This window comes from Papio anubis, chromosome 11, assembly GCF_008728515.1.
Source record: "Papio anubis isolate 15944 chromosome 11, Panubis1.0, whole genome shotgun sequence".
Classification (NCBI taxonomy): Eukaryota; Metazoa; Chordata; class Mammalia; order Primates; family Cercopithecidae; genus Papio; species Papio anubis.
In genome coordinates, this window is record NC_044986.1 from 93,901,397 (window position 1) to 93,918,408 (window position 17,012).

The following is a 17,012-nucleotide window of genomic DNA, read 5'->3' on the forward strand; positions in this document are numbered from 1 at the left end:
TCCTCTGAATGATTTTATTTTATGTGAAACATAGTTCTTAAAGATTATGTACAGAACTCCATGCACAAATTACTCAGTAAGGAAATCAGTAGTTCAGATATTGTTTCTGTGACACCTTATTAAATATATTGAAAGGCAACTGTAATATTTTCTTTCCAATACTTCCTAGATGAAAAAAACAACATACCATAAAGGGCTTCCAGTGTTTGTTTACCCAAATGTTATAGTGGAAGCATTGTTTGCAGTCATTTCTTTATGTAGCTTATTATGAAAGTAAAAAGCAGGAAGTTAAGAGAAATGATTAGAAATGATTGCTTCAAGTAAAAATGTATTCAGTATTTATACTTTTGCAGAATGCTTCAAATTATTGTACTATGTCACTTTTTAATGTAGACATCATTGTGCATTTACATGGTTTAAAGACATTAATTTCCCATTTTCCCAATTAAATACAAATACAGTACCTCACTTTATTATTAGTCCTGCCAGGATATAGAGACCATACCTTGTGTATTATTGTTTCTCCAACACAAACTGTTTTGCCTTAGCTCTTAGTAAACATTCAATAAATATTTTTTGAATGCTTGAAGAAATGAGGAATCCAGATTCCTGCTACCAAAACTAGTATTATGATTTTTAATCTTGTTGTCCCATCAAAGAGAGTTTAACTCTTTGCATCACCTCCTTCCTGCCTGCCTCAGAGAAAGATAGCCCTAAAATTAACCCATTTAAATGATTCTTTGCTTTTAGTGTACAAACATGCCCACATGTCTCCTACTTTCAAAAACAATGAAACCTTTGACTTCAAATAGCTACCCCTTTCTCTCTCTCTTCTCCCTTCATTACCAACCCTTTTAAATATTCTGTCTTCAATTCTAGTTCTCTCCTCACTTCACTTCAATTTGGGACTGCACTCTGGAATCAGATACTAGGGATTTATTTTATTTTTTTTTTCTTTTTCTTTCTTTTTTTTTTGAGATGGAGTTGTGCTCTTGTTGCCCAGGTCTCGGCTCACTGCAACCTCCGCCTCCTGGGTTCAAGGTATTCTTCTGCCTTAGCCTCCTGAGTAGCTGGGATTACAGGCATGCGCCACCACACTCGGCTAATTTTATAGTTTTAGTAGAGACAGGGTTTCTCCGTGTTGGTCAGGCTGGTCTTGTACTCCCCAGCTCAGGTGATCCATCCACATCGGCCTCCCAAAGTGCTGAGATTACAGGCGTGAGCCTCTGTCTCCGGCCAGATACTAGGGATTCTAATCTCAGCACTGCCTCTTACCAGCTTCGTGGTCATAAACCAGTCACACGAGCTCTCTAAACCCTACCTAATACGTAATAGGGACATACCTATTGCTTGAAGGACTGTCATGAAAATTGAGATAATGCATTTAAAGTATTTCTGCATCGCCTGGTACACAGTAGGTGTTCCATAAATGGTAGCTATTCTTCCTGTTGACTGAAAGCACAATAGGAGTTCAGAGATGAGAAAGATTGGGGTAGGCTTATTTTGCATTTACCTAACTGTTCACTGATGCTTCGGATTAGGAAATTAGAGCCAGAGAGTTTAACTAGTCAATGTTTCACGGGGGAGGTGGTATTTGAGTTGGATTTTAAAGGATAATAACAATATCTTACATCTATTGAGGGTTCACTGTGGGCCAGGGATGATTCTAAGTGCTTTACATGGTTTTACTTAGTGTTCAAAACATTCCTGTGAGATAGGATTTCGATAGACAGTCAGTCTGAGGCAGGACAGGGAGGACAGACTGAAAAGAATGAATAAGGCTGGGCGTGGTGGTTCACGCCTATAATCCCAGCACTTTGGGAGGACGAGGCAGGTGGATCACTTCAGATCAGGAGTTCGAGACCAGCCTGGCCAACATATAGCGAAACCCCATCTGTACTAAAAAAATACAAAAATTAGCCAGGCATGATGGTGCACACTTGTAATCCCAGCTACTTGTGAAGCTGAGGTAGGAGAATTAGCCAGGCATGATGGTGCACACTTGTAATCCCAGCTACTTGTGAAGCTGAGGTAGGAGAATCACTTGAACCTGGGAGGTGGAGGTTGCAGTGAGCCAAGATCATGCCACTGTACTCCAGCCTGGGCAACAGAGCAAGACTCCATCTCTCAAAATAAAATAAGTAAAAAAAAAAATAAATAAATAAATAAATAAATAAATAAATAATCAACAGAATGAATAAAAACCTAGAGGCAGGAAAGACATGCTGATTTTTTTTTTCTTTTTTTAAGACAGAGTTTCGCTCTTGTTGCCCAGGCTGGAGTGCAATGGAGAAATCTCGGCTCACTGCAACCTCTGCCTCCCGGGTTCAAGCAATTCTCCTGCCTCAGCCTCCTGAGCAGCTGGGATTACAGGCATGTGCCACCATGCCCGGCTAATTTTTTGTATTTTTGGTAGAGACAGGGTTTCATCATGTTGGCCAGGTTGGTCATGAACTCCTGACCTCAGATGATCCACCTGCCTCGGCCTCCCAAAGTGCTGGGATTACAGGCATGAGCCACCACGATTTCTGAAGATGGTGATGAGACTGGTAGCTAGCGTGAAAAGCTTGTCTTAAGCAGTAATGACAAACGATGTTGGACAGAGTGGGGCAAAATTATAGGAGGTCTTGACAACCAAACACTCCAAAATTTGGCTTTATCTAATGGGCAAAACAAAGAGCAGTTATAAAGATATGACTTGGGGAAGGGAGGATACAGAATGAAGTAGAGTTTTTGGCACACTGACTTGGTGACATGCATTGTGAGGCCCCAGGGACCCACTGACTCTGCTTCCACTTTTGGTTACCACTAGCCACCAACAGAGGAGTACCAGCACAGTTTCCTATAAAGTGGGGGCTTTAAACAGGTTTATTGAGGGAGTGAGTAAATAAAGGATGGACTGAATAAATAAAGGATTAATGGGAGGCTGTTTCTAGGGGTGAAGTGATGGGAGCTGGGGCTATGTTTAAGACAATGGAAATGGAAATCGGGAAGTAAATCCTAGAAACAATTTCAAAGAAGAAATCATAAGACTTGGATACATAGTGAACATAAACTACTATTTAGAGCTGTATTTCAAATGTATTATTTACCGCAGAATGCGGTGTCAGAGCAGTTGCCTTTGGAATATTCTAAGTTTTTGTTAAGTAGAAATTCTGCATTTGGAACAGAAATCACATGTCTCATGCTGTTATATGTAATGATTATTACCATGAAAACTCATGTCTCTTTTACCTTCTACTCCTACTCCATCCACCCAAGTTCTTACTAGTTTTACCTCCTAATGGGATTGTTGTTGGGGTCTCCTACTGAACTCCGGCCAAATAAACCTCCTCATCCTCAATCATACCTGACAGTTGCTGCCTCTCACCTTTTTGTTCATACAGTTGTGTTCCCCCATGAATGTTCTTTCTTCTATAATAGCATTTCATTCCCATGAGCAGTTGGAACCTTAGCCATCCTTCAGAATCAGATCACATGCTGCTTCTTCATGCTGTCTGATCAACCCAGATGGAACCTACTGCTCTCTTTTCTGAATTCCCATAGCCACTTACATTTCATTATACTGCCTTGCCACTTGGGTAACTGGGTATCCATTTGCCAGTGTTTTATTTGTATCCCCTACAATGACAGTACTGTGTGTTACCTGGTTATCCAATACATATTTGTGACATGAAATCAAACTATCTTAAATACTCCAAATCCCTTCCCAAACGAGAATTTCCTTCTGCCATTAGTGTATTCAGCTTTGCCCTAGCATACATTTTATGCAACATCGAGAATTTCACATCACTTTTGTTGGGGACACTTAGAAAAAGAAGGAATTTTAAGTTGAGAACAGAAAAGAATTGTTAAAGTGGAAGTAGAGGATTAACCATTTTTTCAAGGAATCTTTTGGATAGATAAAAGAATCTGGGGAAAACTAAGCCTGAACCTTTACTGCTGCCTTCCTGCCCCTTAAGGTGAAGAAAAGTGAACTGCATAAAAAAGAGGCATGGGTCCGAATGCAGTGGCTCACACCTGTAATCCCAGCATTTTGGGAGGCCAAGGTGGGAGGACTGCTTGAGGTCAGGAGTTCAGGAGTAGCCGGGGCAACAGAGGGAGGCCCTGTCTTTAGAAAAAATATTAGAAATTAGCAGGCTATGGTGGCATGTACGTTTAGTCCCAGCTACTGACGGCTGAGGCAGGAGGATCGCGTGAGCCCAGGAGTTCAAGGCTGCAGTAAGCCACGATCACAACACTGAACTCAAGCCTGGGAAATAGAGTGAGACACTGTCTCTAAAAAACAAAAATTTCAAGAAAGGGTTTTTGTTTGTTTGTTTGTTTGTTTGTTTATAAAAGAGGCTTGGGATTCCAGCCTTTGGGTCCTTGGGAACCCAGAAGGACCTGAGAGTTGGAAATCCACATTATTGAGGAGCTGGATAAAGGAATGATGAGAAAAAGGTGTCTCTTAGCAGGCATATAATGTTATCTGCCAAAAGGCAAACAATCTGTACGCTTATCTCTGAATTTGCCATGGAGGGTGATTTTAGACTCTCTAAAGAATAAGAAATTTTTTGTATCCACCCATTATTACTAATGTAGGATGTGGAAATAGTTACTTTGTTGTTTACCGTTATTTTAATGAGGGTAGAAATAATTCATTTCCTTGGTTCACTCTTGACTTACTCTACTTTGTTCTTAAAATCTTAGGCTCCTCAATCAAGAATTCTACTGCTAGGACTTTCAGGAACCTAATGTTGTAGGCTGGAGCAGGCTGTTAGAATAATATTCAGTCAGTATTTTCGGAACTGTTAAACCTGGCTAAACAGGTGTCATTCCACAATGAAGCTGGCAATTCTTGAGGCTCCCAGAAAGTGACTGCTATCTAATGACTCAGCCTTGGACACGTCTCTGCTGTTGTCTTAAAATACCCTTCTTCCCTTCATTTTTACTTTTTTTGCAAAGTTAACCCACACTTATCCTACATATTTATCCAGATATCATCTCTTCCAAAAAGTCTTCCCTTGCCACTTCATTAGAACCACTCCCCTGGGTTGGGCGCCACTCTTGCCCCTTCCCACAGTGGCCTGGGCTTTCACATAACACTTAGTTCGCCGTGTGGCAGTTGCCATTCGCGGGTCCTTCTCCCCACTGTGTAAGTTCCTCCAAGAGCCCTGTGGGTGCCAAGCTGATTTGGAAGGCTATGAGGGCTCAATACACACACTCATTACTCATTGGATGAATAAATGCACGGTCTCTGTATAGGAAATGCAGGTGAACGTCCTTCTGCCTCATTTAAGTGAGCTGGTAATATCGGAGTTTTAGGATAATTTTGGAGAACTGCAATCCGCCTGTCTTCTCCCTACCCCACGGAGTTGGCTAAACTAGCCTGGAGGCTAGCAGTTTGCCTGTGTGCCCTAAGCTAGTGATAGCTCATATCAAGCCCAGTATTTAAGGAGCATGATTACTTTTACTATGTAGCCCCCAGGGAGAAAAGGAGACTCACAAAACATTTTTGTATCTTTTTGTATCTTGTTACACAAGATACAAACTTGTGCACCAAGATACAAATTGAAACTCGAATTGAAATTTGGCTGCCAATTTATTAAACCCACCCCAACAATTTTCTCTATAAAAAAAAAAAAAAAACACGAAAAGAGATCTCTGGTACCCATTTTCATGTAATATAAACCGATGCCACCAATCTATCATATCCATCTAAATCTAATAATTCAGCTTTTTGTTTGTTTGGCGGGAGTACGACAGGTCTTTATATGATTCAGTGTTACAAAGTTTTTCGGAGGACAAATGGTAAGTGTGAACCCACGGCTATGATGAAGCCGCCGTTTCTTTGAGTACAAAATCATAAGCTAGACATAAAGAACTGGCTTTAAATTCCGAAGTAGATCTGGCTTCTAAATGTTACGGTGGTGGGCAATAATTTCCTTTGCTTCAGTTACTATTTAAAAAGTAAGTATGTGTAGATAAAAATGCATGATTTTAAAAAATCTACTTTGTAGAATAGGATACTGTCATTTATATTAAGCCCAATTTGTGGGAAACGGATCAATGACTTGATGCAGTGCCTATAAAATATTATAATCCAAAGTTGCTTTAGGACATAAAAATAACTGCTGATAAAAGTTTACTCAAAGTAGCATCTGCACCCTAATTCAGTTTGAATTTTTATCGTAAAGACCTAAGTCGCCGCGGGAACTAGGCTGTGCGTTCGCCCCCCGCGGCAGACGGCGGCGCGCGGCGCCTCAGGAGCGCCCCTCCGAAGCCCTGCGGGGCGGCCGCTGGCGGACACCCCACAGAGGTGCGAGCCCTCCGAGCCCCCGGTCCCCGGGCCCGAGCCCCGCCTGCCACTCTCCCCAGCTGCCTTTCCAAACGCCGCCGTGCTGGTGTTTTCCCGCACCTTGTTCGCCCGTCAGAAAACGGCGCCGGGAGGGAGCGAGCGTGAGAAAGTGAGCGTGTGCGCGGCCGGAGAGCACGACCCAAGAGCCGGCGCCCGGTGTCCGAGCGCCCAGTCCGCCCTGTCCGCCCCCGGGCCCGCGAAGGGCGGGGGCCCCGAGTAGCGAGGCGCGGGAAGCGAGGCCGGCGGGTGCCGGGGGCTGGCGGGACGCGCGCTCCGTGCCGACGCCGGCCTCGAGCCCGCGCTCCCTCCCCCCGCCCGCGTGCCCGCGCCGCTGCGCGATGCAGTGTGGGGAATGGCTGGGGTTGGCTGAAGAGCGCACAGTGGAGTTTTAATGTCCGCCATGTTGGCCATGGCGTATTGAAGAGAGCGAGCGAGAGAGGAGCGGAGCGGCACAGCCTCCCACCCTCCCGGCTGGTGTTAGTGCCCGGACGGCGGGCTCAGCGCTCCGCCCCTCAAGTCCCCGGCAGCGGTTGGCGAGTGGGGACCGAACCCCCGGTTCTCCATGATCCCGCTGGCCGGGGCCGTTTCCCCAGAGCGGAGAGGTATCTGCTGCGCCTGAGATGAGTAAACTGTCGTTTCGGGCGCGGGCGCTAGACGCCTCGAAGCCGCTGCCGGTTTTCCGCTGTGAGGATCTGCCCGACCTGCACGAATACGCCTCGATAAACAGGGCCGTGCCGCAGATGCCCACCGGAATGGAGAAGGAAGAGGAGTCGGTACGTGTTAACTCCCCTGTCCGACCCACCGTCAGGCCCGCTCCCTCTGCTGCCTGCGGCGGCGGCGGAGCAGCAAACCCACACAAAATGGCCGCCATCTTCTCTTCGCCGCCGACTCTCAGTCGCCGGCCGGGCCTATACCCCGCCTCCCCCGGCCTCGACCCCCGGTCGCCGCGGCCCGGCGGGGCCCCTTCTAAGGCCACCCGCCGACCCCGGCCACTTGTACCCGGGTCCCGCGGAGTTCGGGGGCCCGAAAGGCACAAAGGGGTCACGTGACGAAGCTGCCGGCAGCCATTTTGTGTCTTAGTTCTTGGGTTGGGCCTTGTGCATCCGGAGAGGGGAACGGGCTGGGTGGCGGTGGGGGTGCGGCGAGCCGGGAGCCGTGGAGGACCCGCCTGCAGGCCTCTCCGTGGGCCGCTGGGTGGCGCTCTAGGGCCACTGCGGCCCGCGCGCCGCTGCCCGGGCCGGGAGCGCAGGTTCTCTGCACAGTCGGGGAATTTGATTGCCCCATGGCCTGGGAAGCTTGTTGGGCTCAGTGCAGCCCCCACGTGGAGCCTCAGACGGGCATGTCATGTTGCCTGCGGCTCTCTGAGGCTTTTCTCCCCTCTGCAAGGAAATGTCGAGGGTGCAGTGTGTTTGCCCGGACGACTTACTTTCCTAGAAGATAAGACTTATTCTCAGTGTCCTCTTTCTGGGACGTTTGCATCCATCCCTCCCCAGAGCTAGTTGTTCGGAGGATAATAAACCACTATCCCTGACTTTTTCTGTGATCCTTGCGAGTATCTTGCAGATTTGTTTGGAGTGCTCTCTCTTCCGAAGCCTGTAATCTTACCTATTTGTAAAATAAATTTAAGTTCTCCTGCTTTCTGGTATCTCAACATAGGGGGAGAAGAGACCCCAATTTAAGTAACTGTTATAGATCGAAATTTCGAAGGAGGATCCTTTCTTATTCAAAAACGAACTAAAACTAAGTGACTTGATTCACAGAAATCTTAATATTGAGATGTCTAAATTGGGTGGGTTTCAGCACGTAAATGACTGTTGACAACTAATAGACATTTTACCATCGCTGTGGCTTTACCTTGTTGTGGAAGTTGGGTTCAGACACCAGGATAATAGAATCTTCCTCTCATTTCCCCCAGATCCTTGACAGTATAACTTGATGACTTCTAAGCCTAAGGAATTGCATACCTTGGTTTTCAGGTACAGCCATTTAAACAGGGTGCAGTGTATTGACAGTTCAAGGAAGTCCAGCAGTCGCGTGGATTTGTGTGCTACAATTTTGTTGTGGAAAATTGTACTGTAATACTTCTCTTGGTACTGTAAGAATTTTTATTGTAGAAATTATGCTCTGTAATGTTGTTTTTGGAAATAAAACTGTTTAAACTCTTTGGGTTGTTTAACCTTTTAAAGTAAAATAGCTGTGACAGTGGAATGTTACTTTTGAGAGTAGTGTCTTAAATCTAACTTGACAGATAAGCCAAGTGTATGTAGTAGTTGAGATTGTCTAGTTGGGCACTGACTTTCAGCACATTGTCTTATGAGACACTACCTCTTAATTTGTTTTACTTGTATCAACTTTAGAGTAGCATGGTGCCATTTGTTTATTTTTTAATAAGTGATTTGTTTTTAAAATTAAAGTACTTGTGACTGCAGAATCTTGTCTTTTGGTTTTATTTTTATTTCTGTTTATAAGTTTTACAGATAATACTTTCAAGTATTGGGGTGTTGGTGTTACCCTGCCCTGGAAATTAATTTGTAGTTCTTGTTTTACAGCCAAGGAAGGGGAAAGCCTTGATTAAAGCAAGACAGCACTACAGTACACTTTAGACATTAGTTAAGTCTTGCTTCTGTGAGTACTTTGGACAGTCCCAAGAGTTACAACCTAAAGTCAGAGCTGAGCTCAATGAAATGCCAATGCTTGTTAAATTTTACAGGTAATTTTATTCGCTGAAATAATTTTGATTTTTTTTTCTTTTCTTTTCTGAGACGGAGTCTCACTCTTGCCCAGGCTGGAGTGCGGTGGCACCATCTTGGCTCACTGCAGCCGTCCGCCTCCGAAGTTCAAGTGATTCTCCTGCCTCAGCCTCCCCAGTAGCTGGGATTATAGGCGCTTGCCACCACGCCCGGCTGATTTTTGTATTTTTAATAGAGATGGGTTTTGCCATGTTGGCCAGGCTGGTTTTGAACTCCTGACCTCAGGTGACCCCCCCGCCTCGGCCTCCCAAAGTGCTGGGATTACAGGCATGAGCCACCGCGCCCAGCCAGTTTTGACATTTTATACTGCAGTGGCTATCAATAGTTTGTGACATGTGGAGTCCCTAATTTTGAAACACAGGGATTTTTTTTTCCTTCAGATTGCCTTTTTCTGTTATCTGTTTAGAATTTTTCACTTCACATCCAACCCAAGCTATGTATGAGGAGAGAAGCGTAGACCTCAAGAATAGATACCAAACCTAATGGAAGAATGTAAAAAGTACCCGGTAAACAAGCTGCTGTACAGTCCCGTGGTTCATGCTGTTAGTGGTAGGCTGTGTAAATCATAATATTGAAAGTAGTGTGTTATGCAATGTTGAAAAGGTATACTAAACATAAAGGTAATTGAATTCTGGATTCACCATAGAAAAACAGAAACTTTTTGATGATTTGTGGAAGCATTTTGTACTTCTAATAAAGAGGAAGGGTTAAAGCAAACTTCTGCCTTTAACTGACACATTAGTTATTTGTTATCTTGTTAGGTCACTGTAACCTAGAACCTGAATTGACTGTCTCAGAAAAAAAAGTATGTAGTCCTATGTTGGTCCTGAAAGGTGAGGACAGTTTTTTTTATACCCCACCTCATTAAAGCATTTTATTGATCAAAATAATGTGCAGAATTGTCATGTGAAATACGCCTAGTAATTGTTATGTTGTTTCTGGATATACTTCACAGAAATCCATGTCTTTTAACATTGGGAAAATAAGTATTATTCGTGTATTCCCATTTAATCAGTTCTAATAATATGAGCTGAACACACGGACCTAACGAGGCAGACTTTTTTAATTTTTAAGAAACAAGTAGAAGCCCTTACCCCCCCCCAAAAATAATTTGGAGGTGGAAAATGTTACTGAACTTTCTTATTTTTTAATTATTGTGGTAGTACTGAAAAAGTAACTTCAGATTGTGATAAATTGGAGAATTTGACTGGATCAAAGATGTTAGAGATTAAATGTGAATTCTCAGAATGTAATGCATCGAAATTTGCTAAGTCTGAAAGTAACAGATTGGCGGGATGCTGTGTCTCATGCCTGTAATCCCAGCACTTTGGGAGGCCAAGACGGGTGGATCACCTGAGGTCAGGAGTTCGAGACCAGCCTGGCCAACATGGTGAAACCCTGTCTCTACTGAAAATACAAAAATTAACCAGCCGTGGTGGCAGCTTCCTGTAATCCCAGCTATTCGGGAGGCTGAGGCAGGAGAATCGCTTGAACTGGGGAGGTGGAAGTTGCAGAGAGCTGAGATAACCCCATTGCACTCCAGCCTATACAACAGAGCGAAACTCTGTTTCAGAAAAAATAATTAAAAATAAAAAAGTAACATGATGAAAATACAATGTATTTAAGTACAGATGTGACTTAAATCACAGCGAAATAATAGACTTTCAGCTCTGAGATAATTGAGTCCCTTTGGGGTTTAAAAAAAGATAAAAGTTTAAACAAGTGCTTGGTTGGTGCAGGGCATATGTCCTATTATAAATATTTTACAATGTTAACTTTAAGATTATAATTTAATTATATAATCTTAGATCTTGTGCTACGGCTTTGCATTCTATTGAAAAGTTAAACTTACCAAATAGATTAATACTATCAAATCTTTTTACTAAAATTGGAGCTTTATGTTGTTACAATTCTCCTTTATGGAAACATCACTTTAAGAGACATTCTTAAAAAGTCGATTTTAAAATGATATTTAGCAAAATGGAGCTACTGTTCCATAGTAGTTTAACTTTTCATTGGGTTGTCTAGGGTGCATTGTTCCGTTTATGAGGGGATGACAACCTTTCCTCTTCTGTTACCTAGACTGGTTTGGGTAGAATATTTGGTGTAATTAAGATGTTAATGATGTTATATTGATACTACCTTACAGTCACCTTTGAAACTGTTACAAGTAGGATCTAACCACCATAATCCAGCACCTTAGTTCTATAGGATTCTAACAGGACAGGATAGTCTTTATACTCCCACCTTTTCTGTATTACTGGCACCATATACATTGTTACTAAGCCCAAGTTAAGAACTGTTTATAAAAAGTGGATGGGAGTTGTTTGTTTGTAATTATGGGGAAATGGGAAATATGTACATATCCTTGATATGAGAAAAAAATGGTTACTACATTTCCAAAACTTAGTAATAAAAACCTAGTTTAAATTTAAATCACTTTTGAAGGAAACCAAGAGTCTCTTTAACCTTTAATATTTTAAACCAATATTTTTAGTCCCTTTATCTGGAGCTGTAAAGATCAGTCTAGATTTCTCCATTCTATCCACTGTCTTGGAAGTGAAGAGAAATACATGAAATCTCAATTATAGTAGAAGAAAGTTTAACAGACTAATTACAGATAGTTTGAATTAGAAAATAATTGAGAGTATGGGGATTTTTGCATTAGATTATAATTAGTTCAGATAAAATCAAAGATAGTAATAAAATATTTCAGCTTTCTATACTGTCCAAAGATATTTTTGCATAAAGTTGCTAAGCTAGGGTTCTGAGGGTTATGTGGAAATAATTGTGGAAGTGATGAATTCCCACCATATGCCTATAAAAGGTTAGAATATATTTTTCTAGGGAGAAGGTTCACACTTGTCATCAATTTCTCAAGGTGTTGGTAATGGCCTGGGGCAGAAAGCCCAGGGTTTAAGATCAACTGTCCCATAAATTTCAGACTGAGTCATTTTTGGTTTTCTCTCATTTGGCAGTTACTAAATAGACTTAGTCAAAGGAGGATAATTGAAAAAGCACAGGCAGTCCAGGAAGAGACTAAGGATTCTTGAATACAGTAGGGAACTTTTGAACACTTACATGCCAACGCACCTGAAATGTTAGTACTAACTTTTGTTTCAGTATACCGTTTGAATGTGTTTGTGTATCTAATGGTATTTTGTGGGTGCTTCATGATCAGCATTGGCGTTTGTACGGAATTACATTTTTTCTGTTAATAGGACTTAATTAAAAGTACTGTCTAGATACAGGGTAGCTTAAATTTTATAAACAAGAGAAAAAGTTGTGCATAATGATTCATGAATTTGTGGGCAGAATTAAATATATCAACCACTCCTGTTAAAAACAGCTGGGTTTTAGTTTCATATTTTGCATTCTACTATGTCATGGTATGTACTGGTAGTAATGGTAGAAACATAGAAGCTGTAACACACACACACACAGACGTGTCCGTTTTAAAGCAGTAATGACAAGAGTTCTTTTCATATATATAAAGATGTGAATTCTGATTACATTTATTACTCAATTTTCTTGAAAAGTTAAGGATGGTTAATTGTTAACAGCAGTTAGTTACAAGCAGAAGATAGCATTTTAAGGGAGCAATAATACCATGAAATTAATGGTATCATTTGTGATCGTACTTCTTAGAAGAAGAGAATGCACAAGGAGATGAGAATTTTATATTGTAATTCAGGAATAAAATGAGTGTGTCTAAGGACAAAAGTGATACGAAAGTATGACATACTTTCAGAGACAGAACTAGAGTATGTATTTTACTTTTAAAGTAGACTTTTGGAACATGAAAGTGTGACTTGCATTAATATAACTTTTTGATAAGAATAAGCCAAATTATGAGAAATCAGTGAGAAGACAAGGGATTCAAATGTTTTAAACAACTTGCTAGAATTGCTTTTTTTTTTTTTTTTTTTTTTTTTTTTTTGCGTCAAAGTGTTGCTCTGTCACCCAGGCTGGAGAGCAGTGACATGATCATAGCTCACTGCAGCTGCAGCCTTAACCTCCCTAGCTCAAGCACTGCTCTCATCTCAACCTTACAAGTAGCGGTGACTACAGGTACACACCACCATGCCTAATTTTTTGTATTTTTTGGAAACATGTGACCTGATTTACCGTGTTGTCTGGACTGTTCTCAAATTCCTGGGCTCAAGTGATCCACCTACCTTGGTCTCCCAAAGTGCTGAGGTTACATGCGAGAGCCACTGCACCTGGCTCTAGAATTGCTTTTAATTTATTGATGCTAACTATGTTGCCTTCAACACATTTATAAACTGTAGCAAATCTTTCTTGATTAAGCTTATTAAAGCCTATAATAATAGTGATTTTGAGTTCTTATAGTATTTTAAATACAGTGGACACTCAACTTTGCACCTTTAAATATATGAAGTGAATTCCATCTACCAACCCCGCTGTAATAGGTATATGAAAAACAAAAGCAAACTTGCTGTACTTACTACATCTACTGTAATATGTTACCTGAGATGTAGCTTTGATCAATGCAGATACAATCAGTTCTTCAAAAGCTAAAGCTCTCCCTCAAGTATTTGTTGTAATGGAGGTTATCTTTAAAGTTTTGGTTCAGTTTTTGTATATGTGTTGTGATAATCACTTGCTGAATTGCAAAGCAGATTATTAAAGCAAATCGTTTCAGTTGAATTTCCCTCAGTATAGCAAGTACTGACTGAAGAAATTGGATGTGACCTTAGAGTGAATCTAGGGGCAAGCATGACCTGAGGTTTAAATGTCCTGCGAATGATTTAATATAGGTTCTAATCTTTTTATATATTGGGATGAACTATTTTGATAATGTAGCAATTGTATATCCTCTGAGTATCCAAACAGCAATTGTGTATCCTCTGAGGAAACTTTCCTACCTTGATTTTTGTATCCATTGACAAGGCGCTTAACCTCACTGAAAGAACATTAGTCTCTGCATTTGTTAAGTCTTCTGATCTACCTTACAAAATAGCTCTGAGGAGTGAATAAGGCAGTGTATGTAAAATCATGTGCAGATGAATTTCATTATTACCAAACACTAATAGAATTTTTAGAATGGCCTTGCTTTTTGTTCTCAGAAGATACTTAACATTATATTTTGTATTTGGGATTGTTTGACATAAAAGTGTTAGATATATTTTATCTCCTTATAGAGTTGTATGATATGATTGTGAAAAACTATGTATTTTAACTTAGTCTATTATTATTATTGAGACAGAGTTCACTCTGTCACCCAGGCTGGAGTGCAGTGGCATGATCTCGGCTCACTGCCACCTCCACCTCCCAGGTTCAAGTAATTCTCGTGCCTCAGCCTCCTGAGTAGCTGGGACTACAGGTGTGTGCCACCATGCCCAGCTAATTTAGGTAATTATTAGTAGGAAAAAGCATCAAACTAGGAGTTACTAGACTTAAGGCCTTACTCTAGCCTCTAACTCTGCTTCCACATGCCCCAGGTTTTCTTGACTGTAAGATGCAGTAGGCCTATGGTAGTTTCCTGTTGTAATGAGAATATTGTGTTGCCATTATATTTAAATCTGTTTCCAAAAGAATTTTATGTGTTTAGAGAGTAGTCATTAAATCTTGAGTTAATCTCATTTGCATGTTACCTAAACGTAATTTGCATGGAAGTAAAGGTTAATGGATAGTTGGTTCCAGTTTAGGAAGGGTCAAGTTCTAAAAGCCAGTCTCTAAAGGATTTTAAAGATATAATTGGATGCAGTAGTCAGAAAATAACTTCTATTGTCATGAGAATTTGAGATTAGAGCCAGAATGTATTATTATTATTATTACTTTATTTTTATTTTTTTCTGAGACAAGGTCTCCCTCTGTTGCCCAGGCTGCAGTATAGTGGCACGATCTCGGCTCATTGCAGCCTCAGCCTCCTGGGCTCAAAGATCCTCCCACCTCAGCCTCCTGAGTAGCTGAAACTCCAGGCAGATGCCACCATATGTTCTTACGTGGCAGTGGAACAAGATACTACAGAATTTTAGTTAGAAGGAGAAGGATAATTTTCTTTGGGTTAGGAAACATGTGACCTGAAACTTGAGTGGTGGGAATGAGCCAGCCATGGGAAGAGCTGCATGAGGAACATTCCAGACAGAGAGACCTACAGGTGCACAGAGACTGAGCTGAAACAGAAAGGAGGCTAGGGTACTCAGAGCAGAGTGAGCAGGGGATTGGAGATTAGGAGATGAGGACACATACGTACTTGGGATCCACATCAGGAAGGGATTGTTAGGCTACCATGAGAAGTTTTGACTGTGTTGAAATGAAGTAAGCTATTCACAAGTTTAAGGGAGTGACATGACCTGATTTAATGGTTTTTCAAGATTATTCTGGCTACCATGTGGAGAATGTGTCGTACTGGGCAAGAGTGATGATGGTGGCTTTAAGTAGGGTTGGTACTAGTGGAGATGAAGAGAAATGGATGGATTTGAGATATATTTTGAGAAGCCAGAACCAACAGAACTTGCTGGTGGATTTGAATGTACTAGTTGGAAAGAGAGAATCCAGGATGAACCTCCAGCCTGAGCAGCTGGATAGATCAGTGGGCCACTTACAGAGAAGGGACAATTGGGGTGGGGGATGTAGAAGGGATGGACTTACTCAGTTTGAAATGTGCCTCTTTTGTCCTAACTGGATATGTGAGAATATATACATTAGAGCAGTTTGTGCTAAAAATGTATAATTTGGAAGTCATGAGTTGGTACTATAAATCTGAGAGTCTTCCCCTTATGAATCACATAGAATGCTGTGCTGTGGCACTGAGAGGAAAAGCTACTGAAAAGATTTTCTTCATTTTTAGAGTAAAAGCATCTCAAGAAGGAAGGACATTGGTTAACTATGTCCACTGAGAAGACGAAAGTATGGGAAGGTAATTTATTAGATGTGTGCCATTGGCATGTTTGGTGGAGTGGTGAGAAGGAAGGCCCAGCTGGAGAAGAAGAAATAATAGAAGATGAAAAAGGGGACATAGCAAGTATAGTCAACTCTTTGGAATAGCTCTGCTGTGAAAGAGCGGGGGGAAAAAAACGGGCTGGAGTAGCTGGAGGAGGCTCCCAGATCAGCAGATGATTTCTTTTAAAAATTAGTTACAGAGTTCCACCAGGCACAAATGAAGGAAACAAATGAAGCTGAGCCCTAGATTGCCGCACTTCACTGCTTTGAGAATTTTCAGATTGCAGCACAGGGAGGGGAAATCCCAAACAAATCTGGCAACTCCTTCAGTTGAAGAAACAGAATTCAGAGTGTGGGGAGGCCTAAGTGACTTCGGAGCAGAGTACCACAGCTGCACAGAGAAAGAGCTCCAGATATTCACAGGGTGTCCCTCCAAGTGGCTAGCTGAAAACTCATCTGACCCTGTCCATGAGGAACTTCCAAGTCTAGGGAAAAGCAACAGGAAAGAAAGAACAGTTTGGGAAGCTCATAGAGCCGAGACTATGCTACATTCCCACTAACCAGAATGGAAAGGCCTCAATACACAGCGTATCAAGTAGAACCCTCAGATGGGTTATTGTCTCAGTAGTGAGGCTGAGGCCAGATTAGTTCTAAAGACTGTTCTGGACTTGCCCTAACAAAGATTGAGCACTAACCTGAAAAGAATCAAACTAAATTTCAAGTAACTTGATTGTGTCGCAGAACAAAGGCCAAAAATATTTAAAGGAATATGAATACTGCAACATAAAGCTCAGTGTTTAGCATCCAATAAAAAATTATCAGGCATGCAAAGAAGCTGGAAAATATGGCCCATAATTAGGGAAAAAATTAACAGAAAGAGACATAGAAATAACCCAGGTAATCAAATTAGATTAAAATGTTAAAGCTACAAATAAAAGCAAGAATTACTAGAACTAGTAGAATTATTTCATTTAAATAGTATGAAATAATCTCATCCTCTCTCCTACTCAAGG

At 41.6% G+C, this 17,012-nt stretch overlaps 1 protein-coding gene across 8 annotated transcripts in view; it reads left to right on the plus strand.

The window, feature by feature from the left end:
* EPC1 (enhancer of polycomb homolog 1) overlaps nt 1–17,012 on the plus strand; it is a 113,871-nt gene that overhangs the window by 27,109 nt on the left and 69,750 nt on the right. Inside the window, exon 1 of one of the 8 annotated variants that reach the window (XM_021943162.2) lies at nt 6,638–7,113. The exons of 6 other annotated variants lie outside the window; for them this stretch is intronic. In XM_021943162.2, coding sequence (XP_021798854.2) covers nt 6,961–7,113 — 153 coding nt within the window. In that variant the 5' untranslated portion in view covers nt 6,638–6,960. Of the gene's footprint in view, nt 1–6,637; nt 7,114–17,012 lie in introns of those variants that run through there. One more of the 8 variants, XM_031652410.1, reaches the window with a different exon arrangement.